The sequence below is a fragment of the Caretta caretta genome, chromosome 2 (assembly GCF_965140235.1).
Source record: "Caretta caretta isolate rCarCar2 chromosome 2, rCarCar1.hap1, whole genome shotgun sequence".
NCBI classification, from domain to species: domain Eukaryota; kingdom Metazoa; phylum Chordata; order Testudines; family Cheloniidae; genus Caretta; species Caretta caretta.
This window is the reverse complement of record NC_134207.1, coordinates 205,775,825-205,797,861: the sequence shown is the minus strand read 5'-3', so window position 1 is coordinate 205,797,861 and position 22,037 is coordinate 205,775,825. Positions and strand designations below refer to the sequence as shown.

The window sequence follows — 22,037 nt, the reverse complement described above, 5'->3', positions numbered from 1 at the left end:
GTTTGAATGGTTTGAATAACAAAAGAAGCTCTCAACATCCTGCACATTTCTGCATTTTGCTGGTTACTTTAATTTAATAAGGGTAATGCCTCCCCACACTCCTTCTTTCCCTTTCATTTAACCCCTGTCTGCAATCTCCTCAGAAATGAGCTAGGGAGGTTAAAACCAAAATTCTAACTGGCAATCCTGCTAAAAATTATCTGACCATTCACTGTTTACACAAGATGTTTGTAAGTGTCTAGAAATTGAAAACTTGTGCTCGGACGTTCTTCAGATTTTGCTCTGAGTTCAATGTACGAGATTATTCTTTCTTTTATTCCGGCTTCTTAAATATCCAAAGTGTTCCTGTGCTCTGTTGTAGCAATTTACTGTTCTGAAGTAGGGGATTCAAGGGCTTGATACTGCTGTTGGACTACTGAAAGGAAGTAATTTCTAACACTAATTTCTTTATATCATGTCTGAGATGCCTAGTCTCCATGACCTCAGGGTACCAGATCAGACGTCTCAGTACAGCAGAGTATGTATTATTGCACCAGCAGAAAATTACTTTTTCTGTAATTTCATATATTTTTTGTTTGGAAGTATGGTGCCAGCTTCCGGTGCCCAGTAGAGCTCAATTGAAGAAAAATAGAGCTTAATTGATTTTTATTTTAAGTTTACAAGCCTACATTCTGGTTCCAGTTGTATTTTTCGTGCCATATAAGAGAGCAGTATCAAAGGTTACAGCTAAAGATCATAGCTGGAGAGAAATTATAGTGCCAGTCATGTAAAAATATATATATATTCCAGCTATATGAAATAGCCTCTGAGAATTTTGACATAAATTCAGGTAATAATTGGGCAGTAAAAAATTGACATTTTGTAAATTAATATTCAGAAAGCAAATATTTTTCTATAAATGTTGAGCAAACATTAAACAAAAACCATGTGTATGAAACCTTTGAAAGAAGTGCCCCCTGCTGGTGTAGTGTTTGTTTCGCTTGTAAACAACTGAAAAATGTGTGTGTACTTCAGGTTTCTCTGGTGCTTTTTATGCTGCCTTATATATCTGCTGTCTCCACAAAGTTTAAGATAAACTATTTTGCAAATCTGTTCTTTTTGTCTGTATAAACCAATTCCATGAACTCTGAGGATTGAGGATTTTTAACTTCATGGAACTTTTTTGTGGAACTCAATACCTAGCTTACACCACACAGTGGAACATTCACAGAGTAATACTATATCAGTTTGTTTACAATTGGTAAAGAAAGTCAGAACTGAAATTGGATCCTTCTCATTATACAGAGCCACCATGCACTTGTCTGTGGATCGCATGCTGAAATTGAGACAACGTAATAATTCAAATAAAGCAGGCAATTAAATAATACAAACGATTAAAACAAAGGCTTTAGATAAATGAAGGCACCCCAGCTCAGAGTTCATTATAGGACTGCAGCTTGAGTGGTAAACCAACATGTCAGAATAGCTGAAGTTTGAGTATAGGCGTGTTACTCTACTAGGGCTTGGTCCAAACCCATTTGAAGTAATTGGAAGTCTTTCCATCGACTTTGGCAGTGTACTTCAGATCAGGCTCATGCTTTGCTGAGACCTGAGGAATTTCAGACTAGAATTAAATCCATAAATCCTGGTGGGTTTTTTGTTTTGTTGGGGTTTTTTAAAATCTTCTGAGAACATTAAATTCTTCAGCTTTAGACATTTGTCATTTATAGGCAACAATGGCTAAGAAACAGCATGGGACAAAAATAGTCTTATTATGTAATATAAATAATAGATGAGAGAAAAATAGTAAATTCTTCATCTGTTTGATCACATCTAGTACAGTTGACTTACGTTGCCCCATTTGTTTTACCATTCACTGTATTTATAGTCATCACAAATCCATGAAAATAAAACTGCTTATTTATCTTTTTTATTTTATTTTTCACCATATGTTCTCTGTGTACTATAACTTCAGTTTAACATATCTTCACATACCATGGTGCTCTTGTTTATCTTTTTTTGATAGTTTAAGCATATGCTCTGAATTTGATGCCGCAGTCTTAATTGATGATCAGTGTTTCATTTGCTTGACCTTTATTTTAATGTTACTGGTGTAATTTTGAGTATATTGTTAATATTTTTCTTTCTTTTTATATTTAGGTGGACAACAGACCAAAATATTATGGAAGAGAGTATGTATTATACTATTCTATTTTTAATTCTTTGATAAGTAATCACTTGAGGTGTCATGCATTCCTTTTGAAATTATTAATACAGAAATAACAATACCATAGTGGAGATATTATGGCAAAATATTTCATTTCACTTTCCATAGTCCTAGCATGAAAATGTTTTGAATGTCTAATATTCCAGTTGCACGTGGATTCATTATTGTTGCCCAATAGTGCATGGCCTGTACCACCACTTCAGCATGTCTGCCAACTAGAGATGGACAAAACCATGGATGGTGTCTAAAAACAAATCCGGGGTGATTTGGGGAAGAATGGTTCAGACTGTTTCAGCTCTCCCTTCCTTGATCATTTTTTGGTTGTAACTTTTAACCCCCTTTTATTTTTACGGTTTTTCTTAATCTCGCTCATCCTATTCTTCCTTCTTTTTGGTGTGTGCTTACTGTACTTCTCACTACAGTGTCAGTGAGAGTATGAGACTGCTTCAGGTCTAAAGGCTGCCTTATCCCATGGGCATACGAGGCTTGAAGTGGTGTGTTTCCAGTGCAAGGAAGGGAAAAGGGCAGGCAATTCTGAGGCCTCAAAAGAGGAACTCCATTCTCCCGCTATGCAGTGGGAGTGTTATCTCCAAGTGGCTTGCATGTCCCTTGACCCAGAGCCCTGTATAGATAGTGTTCAAGGGCCACAGCCATTGTTACAGCTCATTCGAGACCCTTTACTTCAGCTGTGTAAGAACGAGAATTTTCCCTTCAATATGGTACTTTTCTGAGGCCTGCTGTTTAGCTTGCAATAAGGATTAGCTATATAATTTCATATTTTAGGGTTTTTTCACACTTAGGGCACAGCAGCTGTCAAATTATTAAAGAGCTCCTAATTATTATAGTTGCATCTTTAAAAGATAACCTGTGACAATACGGAATTCAGTCATAGCCACTCAAGTATAGAGTTTGAAAGATAGCACCTGGCTCATTGAACCACCATGCTTTCTAGCTCTAGATCTTTTAAAACTATTATCACTGTCTTTTGTACAATAAACTGGTCATTATTGACAGTGTGTGTATTACAGCGAACAGCCAAGAGAAAACTAAGAGCCTAAACTCATTCTTGTTAACTGGACTTGTTTGATATTAATGACAGTGAGTTTATTAATAAAGATGCATTTAAATTGTGTAATTTTAGAGCTGTTCATTCTAATTGGCTGACTTAGAAAATGCCCGTGATTCATCACCATAGTAGGAAAGTCCAAATCAGTCATAATTTTAAAAAGGAAGTATGCCTAATAATGCTTCGGAAAGATCACCTTAAACCGAATGCTTCTTGCATGTATTCAGCATGAAAAAGTGACAAGTGCAATTGCTGTTCAGTTCTCTTTACATCTAAAATGTTTTTCTTCTTCTTTTTCCCTACCAAACCAGAGGCAGCATTTTAAACCTACCATTTCTGACATATTATGTCAGAAAAAAGACAATGCTTAGGGCTAGAAGCTTTTAACATATTTACTCTATTTTTAGATAGCAGCATTTAAAATAGAAGCTTTTAAAAGCTCAAAGGGAAGATTTAGTGAATCAGCTAGCAAAAATGTGCACAACATAGTATTTAAACTACTTTAAAGACTGTATTTTGTCCTTGTTTAAAGGTCATAGCTGAAGAACTGATCAATGTAAAGTCAGCTGTTTGTCTTAGGGCCTGTTCCTTTTGTCACGGGGGGATGAATCACAGAAATTGTTGCTTTCTACAGAAACTGGCCAAGGAACTTTATTGAAATAAGGAAAACAATATTATCCCTAAGGCTACTCTTCATCTATTTCTCTATGTCACTATAGTGCACCTGACTAGAACCTTCACCAGCATCTTCCTGCCTTTCTGCCACACATTTAAAGAAGCAGTGCAGATATCCTCACTCCTTTTAAAAACCATATGTGTAAACAATAAAGGCAGATTTTAATAAGGATACTATCTAGAATATGTGCATTAATTTTAATTTATCTCTTTTTATTTGACAGTGCCTTCATTACGGCTCTTGTTTCATTCCTCTCATATAAAGTAACCATTGTAGGAAACTCCAAGCCTGATCATGCTCCCTCTTAGAGCTGGCTTAAAAAAAATGCTCAGAGTCCAACTGATCGCCATATTTGGGGTTGGAAAGGATTTTTCCCCCAGGTCAGATTGGCAGAGACCCTGGGGGTTTTTCTGCCTTCCTCTGCAGCATAGGGTATGGGTCACTTGCTGGTTTGAACTAGAGTAAATGGTGCGAAAGCTCATGCTCAAATAAATTGGTTAGTCTCTAAGGTGCCACAAGTACTCCTTTTCTTTTTGCAAATACAGACTAACACGGCTGTTACTCTGAAACCGGTGGATTCTCTGTAACTTGAAGTCCTTATATCAAGATTTGAGGATTTGGCCTTAATGTTTTTTTCTTGTTCTTCTATATCTAATTGTTCCTGCTCCTTGAGCTGCCAAGTATTGTGATGGTAGGAACGTCAAGATTCACACATCATTTTTACCTGCTCCAAAGTCTTTGCTTAAATTCAGATGGTCAAGCCCACAGTATTTTCCGGTAGCTGGGATAAGACTTTCCTGGGCCAAATTGAAAGACATTATTCTAAAATCATCCAGTGGAGTTACTCACGTAGTGAACAACTTTTTCTCTTTGCTCTGTCATTTCTCAGTTCAATCCCATCACCTGTGTGAAGCGTAATGTCTGTCGGCCTGGGATTTGGGGACCTGAAATTGTTTCCAGGTTGTTCCACTGATGCAGTATTTAGTGTTGCTATCCTATTATGGTCTACTACTAGTCACATATATCTCACTTAAATCAGCCATGATTTCTTGTAGTTTTATTTCTACTTATTATTCTGTAAATTGCTGAAATTTCTCCCCTCAGGTTTCATGGAATTATTTCTCGGGAGCAAGCAGATGAAATACTTGCAGGTGTAGAAGGAGCATATATTCTTAGAGAGAGCCAGCGGCAACCTGGATGCTACACTCTAGCTCTCAGGTAAACTCAGTTTTAATAAAACATTTCTAGATTAACTAGACATTTGGAAGGGATGGCGGAGATAATACCAGTCCCTTTGATTGAGAGACTGTCTGCCTTTAATTGCTGGGGTTTGCAACGAAGCATGATTTTAAACCTCCAGCTGCTGTTTGACAATCACATTTCTTCAGTAGCCTAGTAAGCGTTTTACCATTTGCATCTGGCCAAGAGTTTGCAACCTTTCTCTGTGGATGCGTACCTTGCCATTGTTATGCATGCTTTTGTTTCCTCAAGCTTAGACCATTGCAGATGCTCTGTACATAGGACTACTTCTTAAAACCATTTTGAGACTGACACTGGTGCGGGATGCAGAAGCTGGCTTACTGAGCAGGGCATCGTGCTGGGAACACATGACACTAAAGCGTCTCCGGGATCTGCACTGGTTGCTCATTGGTCTTTGGGTGGAGTGTAAGATCTCTGTTATGACTTACAAAGCCCTAAATGAGTTGGAACAGGCCAACCTGAGGAGTTGCCCCTCTCTCCCCATGCCACAACTGTGGTCAGAAGGGGCACATGTCTGGATCTCGCTCATTATAAATGAGAGGGGAGCGGTTGGCATGATGCCCTCTGTAAAGGCTTCAGTACTCTAGAACTAGCTTCCCCCCTCCCTTGGTCTGAATTTGGTGACCTTCCAGGCATACTGCAAAAGATACCTGTTTGATGGGGTTTTTTAGAGGGCTAAAGGTGTGTTCCCCCAATGATGGCGTGGAAAGGAGTCTCTGTAGGTGGTTCGCTGAATTCCTGTGAAATGATTACTTTTATGCTGATGGTTTTGATTAGGTGAGTAATAATGGTAGGCTGCCTCAAACCTTGGATCGGGGTCCTTTTATATATTGAATCTAAATAAAATTATTAGAAATCTAAAGTTTACTTTAGCATCTTTCTTTTTAAAGAGACATCAAGCTACTTAAGTGCAAAATTGTGTACATCTTAAACTGTTATAGTTTGTTGGGAAATATCCTCCAGATCCTATCACCTTTAACAAAATTTAAAAAATTTAAAGTTTGAAAAACATTACTATTTTTGTGGGACCTGCAAAAAGAGTTTCCAATTTTATACTCCCTTTGGTAAGTCTGTAACAAAAATTTTCTAGAAGAGATTTTCCACAGCTATGAACATTATACTGAGATCATCCTGATCAGTTATATTGGTGCACAAACAAGGCCGTCAGCAGAACCAAGAGTTGGTGGTGCTTGCTGTATGAAAAGTGTAGGAAATGAATAGCAGTGTTTGTCCAGAATCGGCTTTTGTCAATCAGTATAAGCATCCCTCTGATGTGTTGTGCCAGCCCCCTCAAGATGAGCACATACTGACTAACTGCATGCATTTCTGGGTGGCATTGCTTGTTAAACACTAGGTGGCCTTAATCCTTCAGTCAGATCCACATGAGCACAATGGGGTTCTGTGGGAGACTCATCCACACAGATCCATTTGCAATATTAGGACCTAAAAATGTATGTATAATCAGCAAGACTGTCTCCTGGTTGTTCTGATATTTTGTATTCTCTTTCTCTTTTTTTTTTTAATGCAGGTTTGGTAATCAGACCTTAAACTACAGGCTTTTCTATGATGGGAAGCACTTTGTGGGGGAGAAAAGGTTTGAATCTATCCATGATTTGGTAACAGATGGCTTGATAACGCTGTATATAGAAACCAAGGCTTCTGAGTATATTGCCAAAATGACCAAAAACCCCATCTATGAGCACATTGGATATGCTACTCTGCTTAGAGAAAAAGTATCCCGAAGGCTGAGCAGAACCAAAACTGAATCAAGAAAAGCTAGTGTAACAAGTGAAGAAAATACACCAGTTGAAAAGGTAACTATTCGGTATTATATGGCAACCAATCTACTGCTTTCTGTATATTTTTAATGGTTTGAAAATCTAAACGGAAACAAGTGTTTAATAATAATAATTAATTAATAACTATTAATTTTGCTGTCATTAAAGTGCTCCTGAGCCATTGAAATGTTTATATCCTGTTAACTGACTGATAACCAATCATGTGTACTTGAAATTACGGTTCAGTTGGGGCTTTTGAAAAGATAACTTCCCATCCACTACCAACACAAATGATTTTATGCATGTAGTATGGGACCTGACTACCATAGTTACAGCTTTTCCTTTTGCACCAACACAATGACTGGGACAAGCTGAGGTGTTGGCATGGCATTCTCAGTGGCAGGTCCCAGACTGTGGAACTTGTGCCCATTGGCCATTCACCAGAGCTCAAGTTTGTTACCTTCCAGTGCATGGTGCAAAGCTCCTCTTTTCTGCCAGTCCTTTGGTGAATGGGTCTGAAGTGGGGTATTGTCTTTGCCTTCTTTCTTTCTCTTTCTTTCTTCTGAGTTAAAATGGATTTTTCTTGCTATTTCTTACCTGACGATATGCTACAGCAGTATGTGAACTAGAACTTAATACTTTGAGAACTCCATCCGCATAGTAACCAGGTAAAAAGATAAAATTAAGAATTACACTAAATATGATAAACACTGTTGTAAACAGTGACGTGTGGTTTTTCCCATTTCTAGGTGGACTATGCACTAAGTAGCCCAAACAAAACTTTCTTCCTGATGCAGATGTTTTGGATGGATTAGCTCATTCTCATTTGTGGGGGGACTTCTGCATCCTGTTTTAGATTATTTTAATGTAAAGGGAGATAGTTGATATTTGGGAAGCAGTGACTGTATTTGTTGGAAAATAACATGTATCACACATGAATATAGCAGAGATAATTATTTTCATGATGACTCTGTCTGTCCCACTAAAAGACATTTCCAGGCAAGTTACTTTGTGTGATGGGTTACATATCAGCATTGACTGAACAGTTACTGGTTTGAATTTCTGACACACAGTAAAACAGGACAGATATAGGCAAATTGCAGCAGTATAGGAATTGTTCTCTGTAGTAGCTCTTATTCTTGAATAAGATGAAGTGGCATCCAAATATAGTCATCCACAGTAGCAAATGAATTGGATTAATAATGCTGGCTTTTTAGTAAAATTGCACAGCCTAGAGAAGATCTTTGGACAACAGAGTTGTGACAAAGCCCTGATTCAGATTCTATTTCAGCACAAATCCAGTGACAGTAATACAGTAGAACCTCAGAGTTATGAACACCTCAGGAATGAAGGATGTTCATAACTCTGAAATGTTTGCAACTCTGAACAAAATGTTATGGTTGTTCTTTCAAAAGTTTACAACTGAACATTGACTTAATGCAGCTTTGAAACTTTTGCAGAAGAAAAATGCTGCTTTTAACCATCTTAATTAAAATGAAACAAGCACAGAAACAATTTCCTTACCTTGTCAAATCTTCTTTTTAAACTTTCCCTTTTTTTTAGTAGTTTACGTTTAACACAATACTGTACAGTATTGGCTTTTTTTTGTCTCTGCTTCTTGATTTCATACTTTCCGTTCCAAATGAGGTATATGGTTGACTGGTCAGTTCGTAACTCTGGTGTTTGTAACTCTAAGGTTCTACTGTAGTATTTGGAATAACTTAGATGGTGGGTTTTTTTTTTTAAGGGAACAACGGAAGTTGGTCCAAATAAGAGATTACCTCACCCACCTTGTCTCTTTAAGATATGGGAAGGAATTGTTTAGAGACCGATGTCCTGCTCATTCTGATGATTCCTGTGATTGGATGCTGGCTGTTTTTGAATGCTAAATCAGGCACAAGAGTTGATATTTTGACTTTGTTTGGGGTACAATGAGTAATAAGAAGCAGAGTTTAGTACAACATGACTTTTCTCTTTATGGGTGGGTCAGCAGTTTCTTTTGTGTTGAGAATATATTTGACAAATAGTATGGTGACTTTAAAACATTAGTATGTGCCATTAGTGTAATATCAGTAGCCACTACAGTCCTAAATCCTACACACATTCCTTAACTTACGGAAATATTATATCTCTAATTAGAAACAAAACCAAAGCTATTAAAAAAAAAGTTTAATCTTAGTTGCAATTCTTGTCATCTCTGATTTTTCATATGCTGCAATGCCCTTGAGCACTTCAAAGGGTTTTATTTTAATCTACTTCTCTTCATAACTGATCATATTCTCTTTCATACTGGGACTTTGGCTGAAATTTTCAAGTTTGGGTACTTAAGGTTAGGTACCTAAATAAAAATGGCCTTTTAGAGGTGCAGAATGATGAGTGCTTGCTTAGCAGCTTTGAAAATTGGACTACTCTGATTTAGAGGCCTAATTATGAATTTGTGCCTAAATCTGAACATTTCTGACTTTGGGTCTGATCCAACTCCCAGTGGAATCAATGGAAAGACTCCTATTGACTTCAATATGGGTTGGATCAGGCCCTTTGTGTACGAAGACTCAGCTAAGTAAAAAGAGGTGGGGTGGGGGGGAGTCAGGAAGCATTATTTACATACAAAGTCCCCAAAGTGTATCCATAAAGGAAATGCTTGGGATCTTAGGCCTCATCCCATAAATATTTGTATGCTTCTGTAACTTCATGACAAGTAAGTACTGTAGTAAATGCCTGCAAGGTTGGGACCTTCAGTAGCTGCATTTGCAGATTCCTGGCTAATGGATAAACAGCAGGGCTTGAATTGGGCCAGTATATGCCCATTCACCTCTCTCAGCTGCCTGCCGGGGGATCAAGAATGGGAGCTGCTACTACTGAGAGGGAGCAGGAGGAGGAGCTGCTGTCAGAATCCTTCCAGCTGTCAGGAGCAGGAGCCATTAGTGCTAAGGAGTAGAGGGATGGGGGCTTCATGAGCAGCAGGGTTCTGGAGATGCTGTTGCAGCAAAAGAGTTCCTGCTCTCTGTGTGACCCCAGGCATGCCCATAACGAGGTAGAAGTTTCCTCTACGCTCCCCCAGTGCTTTTAAATCTGAGATCCCCAACATGGGGGATTTGAGCTCTCCAGCAGAGGCATTCATCCTTAGGTGGAAAGCAAGTAGTATTCCCACCATGACCATCACATGCAGGGTCCACCAGAGAAGGCCACTTTAATTTGCTACCTAAACTCTAGTGGAGGAAATCCACCCCTATTCTGTTTTGTTTGTGTTGAGACACAGTGCCCATCACAGTGACATCTGCTCATCACTACATTATTTGGACAAGTTGATGGGCATAACTTCAATTATGGGTGGAGTTTGGAGGAGTACCACTGCCTATTTTCCTCAGTCTGACCCCTGATAAAAAGGGATTGGGCTGTGAAATAAACCAGAAAAATATGAGTTTAGTTTTGTAGAAGCACAATAATAAGATGCTAGATTCCCTTTGGCTTGCTCAGTTTATTTCCATGCTACACCTAAAAAAAAAAAAATATTCCAGGGAAAATTTCTTGGGGAAGTAATGGCTCATGGTTGGTTGTACATAAGACTTCGCTTTTGTTTGGGGTTTGTTGCACAGCATTATAGATACAAGGCATATGTCTCCGTCACAAATCAAAACCCACCCAAAGCACTAATAAAAGATAGGCAATCACAAAGAACTAAAGTAACATTCAGGTTGACATATTTCTATGAAGTAAATTACTTGACTTGTATGTGGCTATAATTGAATTTTGCACAAGATGAGTTTTCTTTGGCATTTTGGAGTGAACAGGTGAGTTGAAAGTTTTGAATAATTGAACTGCCTTGTTTGATTGGGCTGCCTGGAATATTTTGAACATTTCTGAAATGCTAGGAAAGAAAATAGTGGAGAGAGACTTTCATTATTTCCCCAAAAGGGCTTGAGAATTTGGCACAGTACAGGTTATGCCCCAGTACTCATAGATTAGGTTTTTTTGAAGTGAAATTTCACTTCATATTGATACCATTTCCAAAGCTGTGAAACTGGTGCTCAAGGCATTCATTTCTTTAATAGATTTGTTATGCTATTTAGGAGATCTATCCATTCTTTCTTGTCCTGTGTTGACAACAGAAATTATTAAACATCTCAGTCATTCCAGAGGCCCTTTTCCCCTTTGGGTAGGTGAATGGAAGGTTGTCACAGAGGCACTATCTAGAAAGAGGATTCACAAATTTGAATAGAATGACTTGGAATTGCCTGAGGTACCTGTCTACTCCCGTGATGTGGATTCTGGGAGGTTGTAATTGGTGGAGTACTGCCCATTACAGTACAAGAGAGGTGGTTCATGTGCCAAATTAAGCTGTTTTTGTTTGTATATTTTTACTAATCCTGTTTGGAGTAATCCTGAGAGAATGTTTACCTTTGAGATACCTGATAATGACTAAGTATCATGCAAACCTCTTTCTGTCTATCTGAGTAGCTGGAAGATTTGTAGACATGCACTCGCCACATTTTATTTAGAGTGGGTTAAAACATGTTTAATCCAAACGGAGGTTAAATACTCTTTAAGAATGAGGAAGATAGGGGACATAAATTCTGCAAGATACTAGTTTAGCAAAATAGATAATATTGACAGTCATTTTAACCTGTTTGGACTTACATATGGATTGTGAAGCTTTATTCCATGAAAAAATGAACAAACCCTTATTGGAACGTTATATAATTGAGCATACTTAGGGTTCCTCTCCAACCCATACTGGGGATTGCGATTGCATATTCTGCGTTTGTTCTATTTATCGAACACTCTTCACATTGGGCAAGTACAGAATATGCAATAGCAAGATGCAGATAAACAGCTCACAGTATGAATGCTGGAAGAAAAGTTTGCTTGCTATAAGCAATTAATCTTCTTTTAAAAAAGAAATTTACAGTAGTCATTCATTAGTAAAATATATGGTTCTGAAATTGTGTGTTGCCATGATCACATGACAGTTTTTATTACTCTGTTAAGTGCTCTGTATATTACTGACCAGGAGAACATTTTTTGCTCTAATACTGTATAGGTCATACGAAATTTATGAAAATATCTTCAAAAGGTTTTGCATTTCAAAATGATGGCAATAAGTTTAGGTGTCTCTTTCCATTATAACTATCAATTTGATAGAGGACTAGTTGTAAGTAACTGCATTATTAGAATGTGTCTGCAAAGTTATAATGCCCAGTCCTCCTCTTTTGCACTTGATGGCAATATACCTGTTGACTTCAATGAAAGTAGGATCAGGCTCAGTGTGTATAAGTTGATTCAAACGTACGCATTGTTTGTATATGGAATGTATGTTTCTTAGAGTCCAATCACAAAATGCCTACACAGACTGCTCTATGATTATAGGCAATTGGTGAGATGTGCTTGTAACAATAAGGAGCCCACATAATCTGTGAGGAAAAACTTGACATTTGGAGCAAAGATGATGAAGGGCTGTGCTCAGAAACTTCATTAAACAGCAGGATCGTAGCAGTCCCTGATTGGTGCTGTTTCATAGAAGCTGAAATATTGCTGCTTGACATCGTAACTTTTTTACCCATTTTGCTGGAAGGAAGTCCCAAGCATTTATGTGCAAATGACAGAGCCCAAAATTAATATTGCAATAAGATTGAAAAGCTGAAATGACAATTATATTATGGAATCTGGAAGGTCTTAGATTACTGCAGGAAAAAAAATCCCAGTAAAATAATATAGTGAGACAGATAAAAAAGGTGTTCCTATTCAGGAACAGGTGACAAAAAAGGAAGAATAATTTTGCTGGAAAAAATAATGGGTGCTATTGTAGTCATTAGTCATGCTGCTCTCACATGCTTTCCCACAGAAAATAATCGGGCAGTTTGAGACTGAGGTATATTGTTCTCAAAGTATATTTGATTTTAGATGTAATCTGATTATGGAACTAGATCTCACTGAGATCACAGCATTTCATTACTGTAAATCAGAATTAGCTGGAGATAGCCAAACTCGGGAAACCTCTGGTTTGATTCAGTTTACAGAACATCCACACATGTGCATTATTATTCAAAGCTCAGCTGACCCATTTGAAAGCTTCTCCACCCCATCCTTCTACTCCTCTTTTCCCCACCCCCCTTCCCTGGACTTCTCCCAGGTCCCACTCCTGACCAACACTAAACAGGACCTTCTAGCCTTCTCTTCCTTCTTTATCCTTTATTTTCTGCAGCCCCCACTAGCATGGGAGTCTGTCACAGGATTCTAGCTGGTCTCTAGTGTCTCAGCTGGGACAGATGTCTGGATAGTATTTCATGTATATTGAGGATTTTCTTTCAGAAGTGTACCAGAGTGTGCTGTATGTTGCTAACAGGGGAACCCTCTTCTGCGCCCCCACCCCCACCCCGCCCTGCCTGTATAAGATTTGAACTGTTCTGCCAACCTGGAGCCACAACAGACTCTTTAAAAGACCGAGAGGGAGTGATCTTCACAAGATTGCACAGGAGGGAGGAGATGCCTTCCTGAATCTGTCAAACCTTATAAAAAGTTCAGATGCAATTTGGGGAAGGAGCTGATTTTCAGAATGGCTTGCTAGCTTTGTCTTAGGTACAGTTAGGACAATTGTCTTAGGAAAATTCATGTCTTAGGACAATTCATGAAGAAATGAAAATCTGGTAACAGTGTGAATAAAACCAGTTTCTCTAATTTTTAAAATATTTGTTGTTGATCTAGTAAAATATATAGAACTAATTTACATGTTATGAGCAAAACAAAAACAGATAAATGATAACACATCTACAGTATACTGATCAAACGTTACCGAGAAGTTGATAGATCTCTCCTATGCAGAAGAAATAAGTGTCATAAACTGATATTGACTCAAACTAATGTCGTGATATTGTGGAAGAGAGAAAAGATCACTTTAAAATATGTTCTGCATAAATGTAGCTACTAGTTTAGCTTTGAATTATGAAGTTCCTAAACTACCCCTATATATGTAGCAAAACTCAGGTATAAGACTAAAATCTGTCAAAATTCCTGTTTTTGAGGTCAGTTCCCAAACTCACCTTCGTCCAGTTTATCCTGCATCCCATTTCTTAAGTCTCACTCACATTATTCTCCATTGCCATTCATCTTCCTCCAGTGGAAAGTGGGTGTAAAATTCTACCAAATTTAAATGGTTTTGTTTCACACTCACTTTGCACATTTGTAAATCACTTCACAAAATTTGGGACAAGGCAGAATCAGACCTGAGAAGGTCCTCACTCCCTGCTCATATAAGAGCTGCTCCTGTGGGTGCGATTGCATTCAGACTAGCTTCTACAAATATTTCTATCTCATCAATACTACAACCATTTCAACACACAGTACTTATATGAACAATAACTTGTCTGAGGTTCTGATCCTGCAAAGGTCAAAGGGTCTCCATGTGAGCAGAAGGGTCTGTGGATGCAGATCCCTTTGCAGGCTCTGGGTCAGAATAGCATTAGTTATTTGAGCCCAGCATATTGTTATAGTTCCTTAATTCCCCTCACCTCTTGACTCTGAGCTACCTAGTAAGAAGGATAAGTTAAAATGATGATAGAAACTGTGAAGACAGGCCATCACGCCTCTTTTATTAGGGGTACATTGTCAACTACATATGCAAGTCCATGAAGTTCATTAGGACTTTGCGGCTGCTATTGATTTTTACATGGAGGATGCTCAATTACTATAGTGATGGGTGGCAATATAAAACCCTTAGACAGATATAGCCGTCAGCTGCATATTGTCCGTGATTGTAGTGCTGTTCCTCTGAGACCTAGTGAATAATAAGAGAGAATATTATTATTTTATTTTATTATATACAGTGACAAAAATGTATTTGGCATTTTTACAGCTGCCAGGAGCCTACAATCAAGCTTAAATATCAAAAAACAAATGGTGACTTTTTGGTGGGGGGCAGAAGTGGAGTTAAGTTCTTTTTCCTTCTGCCTATTGTCATTACTACTGCTCTGCCTATAACAACAGTATTATAAAGAAATACACACACTGGTACCTGGTACTGCAAGATGCTACATGTGGATGTATAAGGCTGCAGAAAAATAGATCTATTATACTATTTGAGAAATAATACAGTATCTGATCATGCAGCCCTAGTTACAGCATTTCCTGATTTGAGCACTTGATCATGCAACCTTAATCTTTTCTCTACATAATTTTTTACGTTTAATGTTCATTTAATATAGTTAGATTCTCCTTTCACATTATATTACCGGATGTAAGAGGGGGTATGCATGCAGTAGTTTTAATAGTACATTAATTTTAGCAAGTCACTTTATATTTTCATTGTAGTCAAGATAATGCCTTATTGAAAACTTACTGATTCCACAGTTGGGTAGTGAATTGTTTTTTGTCTTTAATATAAACATCTTGTTTTGCATTTGACCTGTTTTGTTTTCTTGTAAAAGATGGGATATTTTCTGTTGCCTGAATTTGTTATGCATAATATTTCTTTTCATTGTTTCCGTCTGGCTGTGTGCATGCAGAAGAGGGGAAGCTTCCCTGAAGTCCTCTTCAGCACTCTATAAACAGGCAAAACTACCAGTTTTTCCTGTCTAAGGAGAGCTGAAAAGGGCCCTGTGTGACTCACATTAACAGTGACGGAAGTTAAGAGCATCAACAAGAAAAGAGATTCCATATGTATTATTTATTTGCATTACTTCCCTGAGCTGATAACCTAACTTGGTACTCTCTGCTCAATAATGAAATCGGCTGCTGTTTTCATTTTTCGGGCTTATAGGTGTTAGTGCAGGGTTTGTCTCTGGTGCCTTAAGCTGAATCAGTGCTGAGATTATTCCTTCAGTCACTGTGCAAGTTGTAGGAAAGTTAATGTGTTACTTTATGTCCAACCCCCCTTCACAAAGCTGATATAACAAAATGATAATGAGCCCAATCTGATGCCCATTGAAATTAATGGAAAGACTCCCACTGATTTCATTGGGCCTTCGATCAGGCTCAACAGGTGGAGCTGTACTTGTAGTACAGGTATCTACATTGTTTTTATAAAAGTCTTTCTTAATCCAATCTTTAAAAAAACTTAATCAGATAACACAAATGCGGTATACCTTCCAAACCTAAACAAATCAGCTGTTGATTGATATTTCCTGAAGTCAAAATATCGAAATAATTCTGATAAATCTACAGTGTTGGCTTTTTTTAAAGCTATTAAACACAAGTCCATTGGCCATTGTTTACCTCTTCAAATACCAGCACTTTATCTGCCTCTGTGCTCTGTTGAACACAATTAATGATCTTTTCCTTTTGGCCTTTTTCTGTTTCAAACACATGAGTGATTAGAAAGATTCCTCAAAAAGTGAACTGTACATTATATGCAAATATGACTACATTGGTGATTTTAAAATAAAATGCACACCTGAGGTTTTAATCTTGACAAGGGTGACATGCACTGGGCAGCAGCCTCCAGCTTAAGCATTGCATTTGCTCAGTCACTGGAAAGTAAAATGCTGCTTTGTAGCTAAAAATCCATATTGACATTGTATGTGACTATTCACTAAACTTTTGCAGGTGTCCCTGAACTGCTGCCTATTCAGATTTAGGGCCAGATCCTCAGTTGGTGTAAATTGGCATAGCTCCATTAAAGTCATTAGAGCTACCCTTGTTTCCACCAGCTGAGGTTCCAGCAGTAGTGTCAAAATGAGCATGTTTGAACAATGGCTAACATTTAGATACTTCTGATTTTATTTTGAAAGCAAATATTGCCAATGACTTTTTTTTTTTCTCGTAACTTATTTGGCTATCCTGTAAGTATCTCAGTATAATGTTCTCCCTGATCCAACTCCTGTGCAGTTACTTATGAATATTCTTAAACTGTATGATCTTTAATGTCGGCTTTCCATGGGGTATTGCCATATTGACATTCATTTCATCACTTGCTAGATGTCATGAGTTTTGGTCCTAAAAGATGCATGTCTAGTTCACCATATTGTGAACTGAGACTTTTTTTTTAAACTCAGGGTGCTTTAAACAACTATTGATAAAGCTTGGGGAAAGAGGAAATGGTGGAACAAAAAGTAAAAGTTCAAGAAAAGCAAAACATAGTATCAATTTTCAGAAAGGAAAGGAGTAAACCTGCTGTTTACTCTTCTGTAAGGCTTATTCTTCTTCCTTAAGAAAAAGCAATACCATATTAAAAGAAAAAATAACTAGGTCTCTGATCCAATAGGCTCCTGTTTTTTAAAACTGTTGGCCCTACAGAGTTACAGAGCTGTGAACAGAAGGCAGCAAGTGTTTTTAAAGAATAAATATTGCAAGTCAGACTTGATTGTTTTGGGGTTTTTTGATAGAATAACAAAACTAGTAAACGAAAAGAATGAATGAGATACAATCATGCATCATGTTCCTCTGTGTGTATGTGTGTGTGTAATCTCTGGAAATTTATAAACTATCCATAACTCTATGAGTATGTCCTCCTGATCAGTATAATTATGCAGAAGCAATGACTAAGTTGCTAGATTTTATGAGTATGACCCAGGCCACAGCATACATTCCCAGGCCACACATACGTACTACGCAACATATCTACTACTTGTATTGGACTAGTCAAGATCTGTCTGTCCTTCTATATCTATAGGAACAGATTGTAGTGTTTGAGCCACTTGCCACTATGGGGTGAGGAGGGAGAATGCTGCAGCAGCAGCCCAGAAAGATTCTGGCTAGATAGAGCTCTAAGGACAACATTCAAGGTCACTCTTTGAAAGGCCCCTTCCCTATCTACCTGTCCTTTCATCCACCTTGGTTCTTATACTGGTGCCTATCGCCATGGTACCTAGTCACCCCTGTTCAGAAAGCTGGGGCTGCCACAGCCAGGAGCAGTGCTGCTACTTCTGAAAATGATTGTGCTCGACCCTTATGCAGGGATGAAGAAGTGGAGAAAAGCTCCTTGAGTCTCCTGTCCTCCTTCCTTCCCCCTGTGCATCCATGTACAGATGGACACAATTTAGCTCATGGTATTAGTGACCCTTGCATAATGCCCAATCTTTTATTAGTTACATCCACTGTCTTCAAGATTCTTGCTTCTCACAGTGGAAACGTTGGCAGCCCTACTGCCATAATTGGTCCGTCATATGTTTAAAGAGACTTCTTTAAATTGCTAGCCACAACTTTGGGCCTAGAAAGAGAAAGCTAGATTGGGGAGTTTGGATTGACTGTATGGAAGAGGTGTAGTGCAAGTCAGTCAGCCTTTAGGAAAGAGCCAAACATTTGCAGAGGACAGCCAGAGAAGAAGAAAGTGAGCAAGGAGGCCAATTTTGATGATAATACAAAAGTCTTTCTAGATACATTTATTAATTCCCACATGATGCACAAGACTGAATCTCCTATGTAATAGCTTTGTAAGAGTCAACTGAGATGACTTATGCAAAAAGAAAAGGAGTAGTTGTGGCACCTTAGAGACTAACAAATTTATTTGCGCATAAGCTTTCGTGAGCTACAGCTCACTTCATCGGATGCATTCAGAAGAAAATACAGTGGGGAGATTTACATACATAGAGAACATGAAACAATGGGTGTTACCCATTGTTACACTGTAACATTGTTACACTGTAACAAGAGTGATCAGGTAAGGTGAGCTATTACCAGCAGGAGAGCGGGGTGGGAGAGGGAGGAGAACCTTTTGTAGTGATAATCATCACTTGCCCCATTACCTCAGCCGTGCAGAACACAATGCCATCCACAGCCTCAGAAACAACTCTGACATCATAATCAAAAAGGCTGACAAAGGAGGTGCTGTCGTCATCATGAATAGGTTGGATTATGAACAAGAGGCACTAGGCAGCTCTCCATCACCACTTTCTACAAGCCATTACCCTCTGATCCCACTGAGGGTTACCAAAAGAAACTACACCATTTGCTCAAGAAACTCCCTGAAAAAGCACAAGAACAAATCTGCACAGACACACCCCTGGAACCCCGACCAGGGGTATTCTATCTGCTACCCACAATCCATAAACCTGGAAATCCTGGACACCTCATCATCTTAGGCATTGGCACCCTGACAGCATGATTGTCTGGCTATGTAGACTCCCTCCTCAGGCCCTACGCTACCAGCACTCCCAGCTATCTTCGAGACACCACTGACTTCCTGAGGAAACTACAATCCATTGGTGATCTTCCTGAAAACACCATCTTAGCCACTGTGGATGTAGAAGCCCTTTACACGAACATTCCACACAAAGATGGACAACAAGCCGTCAGGAACAGTATCCCCGATAATGTCACAGCAAACCTGGTGGCTGAATTTTGTGACTTTGTCCTCACCCATAACTATTTCACATTTGGGTACAATGTATACCTTCAAATCAGCGGCACTGCTATGGGTACCCACACGGCCCCACAGTATGCCAACATTTTTATGGCTGACTTAGAACAACACTTCCTCAACTCTTGTCTCCTAATGCCCCTACTCTACTTGCGCTACATTGATGACATCATCATCAGCTGGACCCATGGAAAAGAAGCCCTTGACGAATTCCACCATGATTTCAACAATTTCCATCCCACCATCAACCTCAGCCTAGACCAATCTACACAAGCGGTCCATTTCCTGGACACTATGCTAATAAGCAATGGTCACATAAACGCCACCCTATACCGGAAACCTACTGACCGCTATTCCTACCTACATGCCTCGAGCTTTCATCCAGACCACACCACACGATCCATTGTCTACAGCCAAGCTCTTCGATACAACCGCATTTGCTCCAACCCCTCAGACAAACACCTACAAAATCTCTATCAAGCATTCTTACACCTACAGTACCCGCCTGCTGAAGTGAAGAAACAGATTGACAGAGCCAGCAGAGTACCCAGAAGTTACCTACTACAGGACAGGCCCAACAAAGAAAATAACAGAACACCACTAGCCATCACGTCCAGCCCCCAACTAAAACCTCTCCAACGCATCATCAAGGATCTACAACCTATCTTGAAGGACGACCCATCACTCTCACAGATCTTGGGAGACAGGCCAGTCCTTGCTTACAGACAGCCCCCCAACCTGAAGCAAATACTCACCAGCAACCACACAACAAAACCACTAACCCAAGAACCTATCCTTGCAACAAAGCCCATTGCCAACTGTGTCCACATATCTATTCAGGGGATACGATCATAGGGCCTAATCACATCAGCCACACTATCAGAGGCTCGTTCACCTGCGCATCTGCCAATGTGATATATGCCACCATGTGCCAGCAGTGCCCCTCTGCCACGTACATTGGTCAGACTGGACAGTCTCTATGTAAAAGTATAAATGGACACAAATCAGATGTCAAGAATTATAACCTTCAAAAACCAGTTCAATCTCTTTGATCTCTTTGATCACTCGATTACAGACCTAAAAGTTGAAATGAGAGACTGCTGAATTGGAATTTAATTTGCAAACTGGATACAATTAACTTAGGCTTGAATAAAGACTGGGAGTGGATGGGTCATTACACAAAGTAAAACTATTTCCCCATGTTTATTTCCCCCCCTCCCCCCGACTGTTCCTCAGATGTTCTTGTCAACTGCTGGAAATGGCCCACCTTGATTATCACTACAAAAGGTCCGTCCCCCCCTCCACCCCCCGCTGGTATTAGCTCACCTTACCTGATCACTCTCGTTACAGTGTGTATGGTAACACCCATTGTTTCATGTTCTCTATGTATACAAATCTCCCCACTGTATTTTCCACCGAATGCATCCGATGAAGTGAGCTGTAGCTCACGAAAGCTTATGCTCAAATAAATTTGTTAGTCTCTAAGGTGCCACAAGTACTCCTTTTCTTTTTGCGAATACAGACTAACACGGATGCTACTCTGAAACCTGAGATGACTTATGAATGAGACAAGGTGGGTGAGGTAATATCTTTTATTGGACCGACTTCTGGCGAAAGAGGCAAGCTTTCAGGCTCCACAGAACTCTTCTTCAGATCTGTGGAGCCTGGAAACCTGTCTCTTTTACCAACAGAAATTGGTTCAATAAAAGATATTACCTCTCCTGCCTTGTCTGTCTCAGAATCCTGGCACCAGTATAGGCGATAGGCACCAGTATAAGAACCAAGGTGGATGAAAGGACAGGTAGATAGGGAAGGGGCCTTTCAAAGAGTGACCTTGAATGTTGTCCTTAGAGCTCTATCTAGCCAGAATCTTTCTGGGCTGCTGCTACAGCATTCTCCCTCCTCACCCCATAGTGGCAAGTGGCTCAAACACTACAATCTGTTCCTATAGATGGTTTTAACAACACTGCAGACATGATTAATGAATGTAATTGCACCAATTAAACACAAGGTGGCAGCTTTACTTAAGAGTTTTCATAAACTTGACTATTGCTTAATTCATTTATCAGTTGATATTAGTAGGTGCTTGTCCATTAGCACCACAGATAGTACAGATGTAAAAATATGAGTACTTGGAGTTGTGGCTGCGTTACATTTTTACCAATGATCATCCCTCCACATAGCTTATTTTGCTCATCACTGACCCTGCTTAAAGTATAATGCTTTGACAAACAAGAATTGAAACAAACACATAGTGCCTTGCTTTGACCTTAAGGTTACTGTTCAACCTCAAAGTTGGTTCTAAATTAATTTTTAGCTATTTAAATATACTACGATCAGAGATGTGGATGGTAATCATCTCATGCAAGAATCCAGCCCCCAGATATTTACTTAAACAGTGAGGGCAGTCACACACACAGGCATTGCTGTAGTTGATTCATTTAACTTGTTTGCAGGGTTGCATGTGTGAAGATATAACCTGTCCAAAACAGCTAAATGAAGGAGACTTACTTGCCCTCCTTAATTCACTTCACTGAGAAAGGAAGTTACAACTATTTGGTTTATGATTGGATATTTAAGATGGTGTGGTCTAGTAGATACAGCACAGTACTATGAGTTGGGAGACATGTATTTTATTCCAGGTCTATCACTGATTCATGTTAACTCAGGAAAGCACTCAGCCTTCCTGTGCTACAGTTCCCTGTCTATTTAAAAATGAGAATAAGTACAGTAAATAATTAGCTTATCTTTGGAAAGTCTGT

The 22,037-nt window shown here is 39.0% G+C and overlaps 1 protein-coding gene across 3 annotated transcripts in view; it reads left to right on the top strand.

Moving 5' to 3' along the window:
• The window catches only part of CHN2 (chimerin 2), a 196,861-nt gene that overhangs the window by 101,289 nt on the left and 73,535 nt on the right, over positions 1-22,037 (top strand). For all 3 annotated transcript variants that reach the window (XM_075125764.1, XM_048838478.2, XM_048838477.2), the window contains exons 4-6: positions 2,140-2,171; positions 5,053-5,166; positions 6,737-7,022. In XM_075125764.1, the coding sequence (XP_074981865.1) occupies positions 2,140-2,171; positions 5,053-5,166; positions 6,737-7,022 (432 nt within the window). The remainder of the gene's footprint in view (positions 1-2,139; positions 2,172-5,052; positions 5,167-6,736; positions 7,023-22,037) is intronic.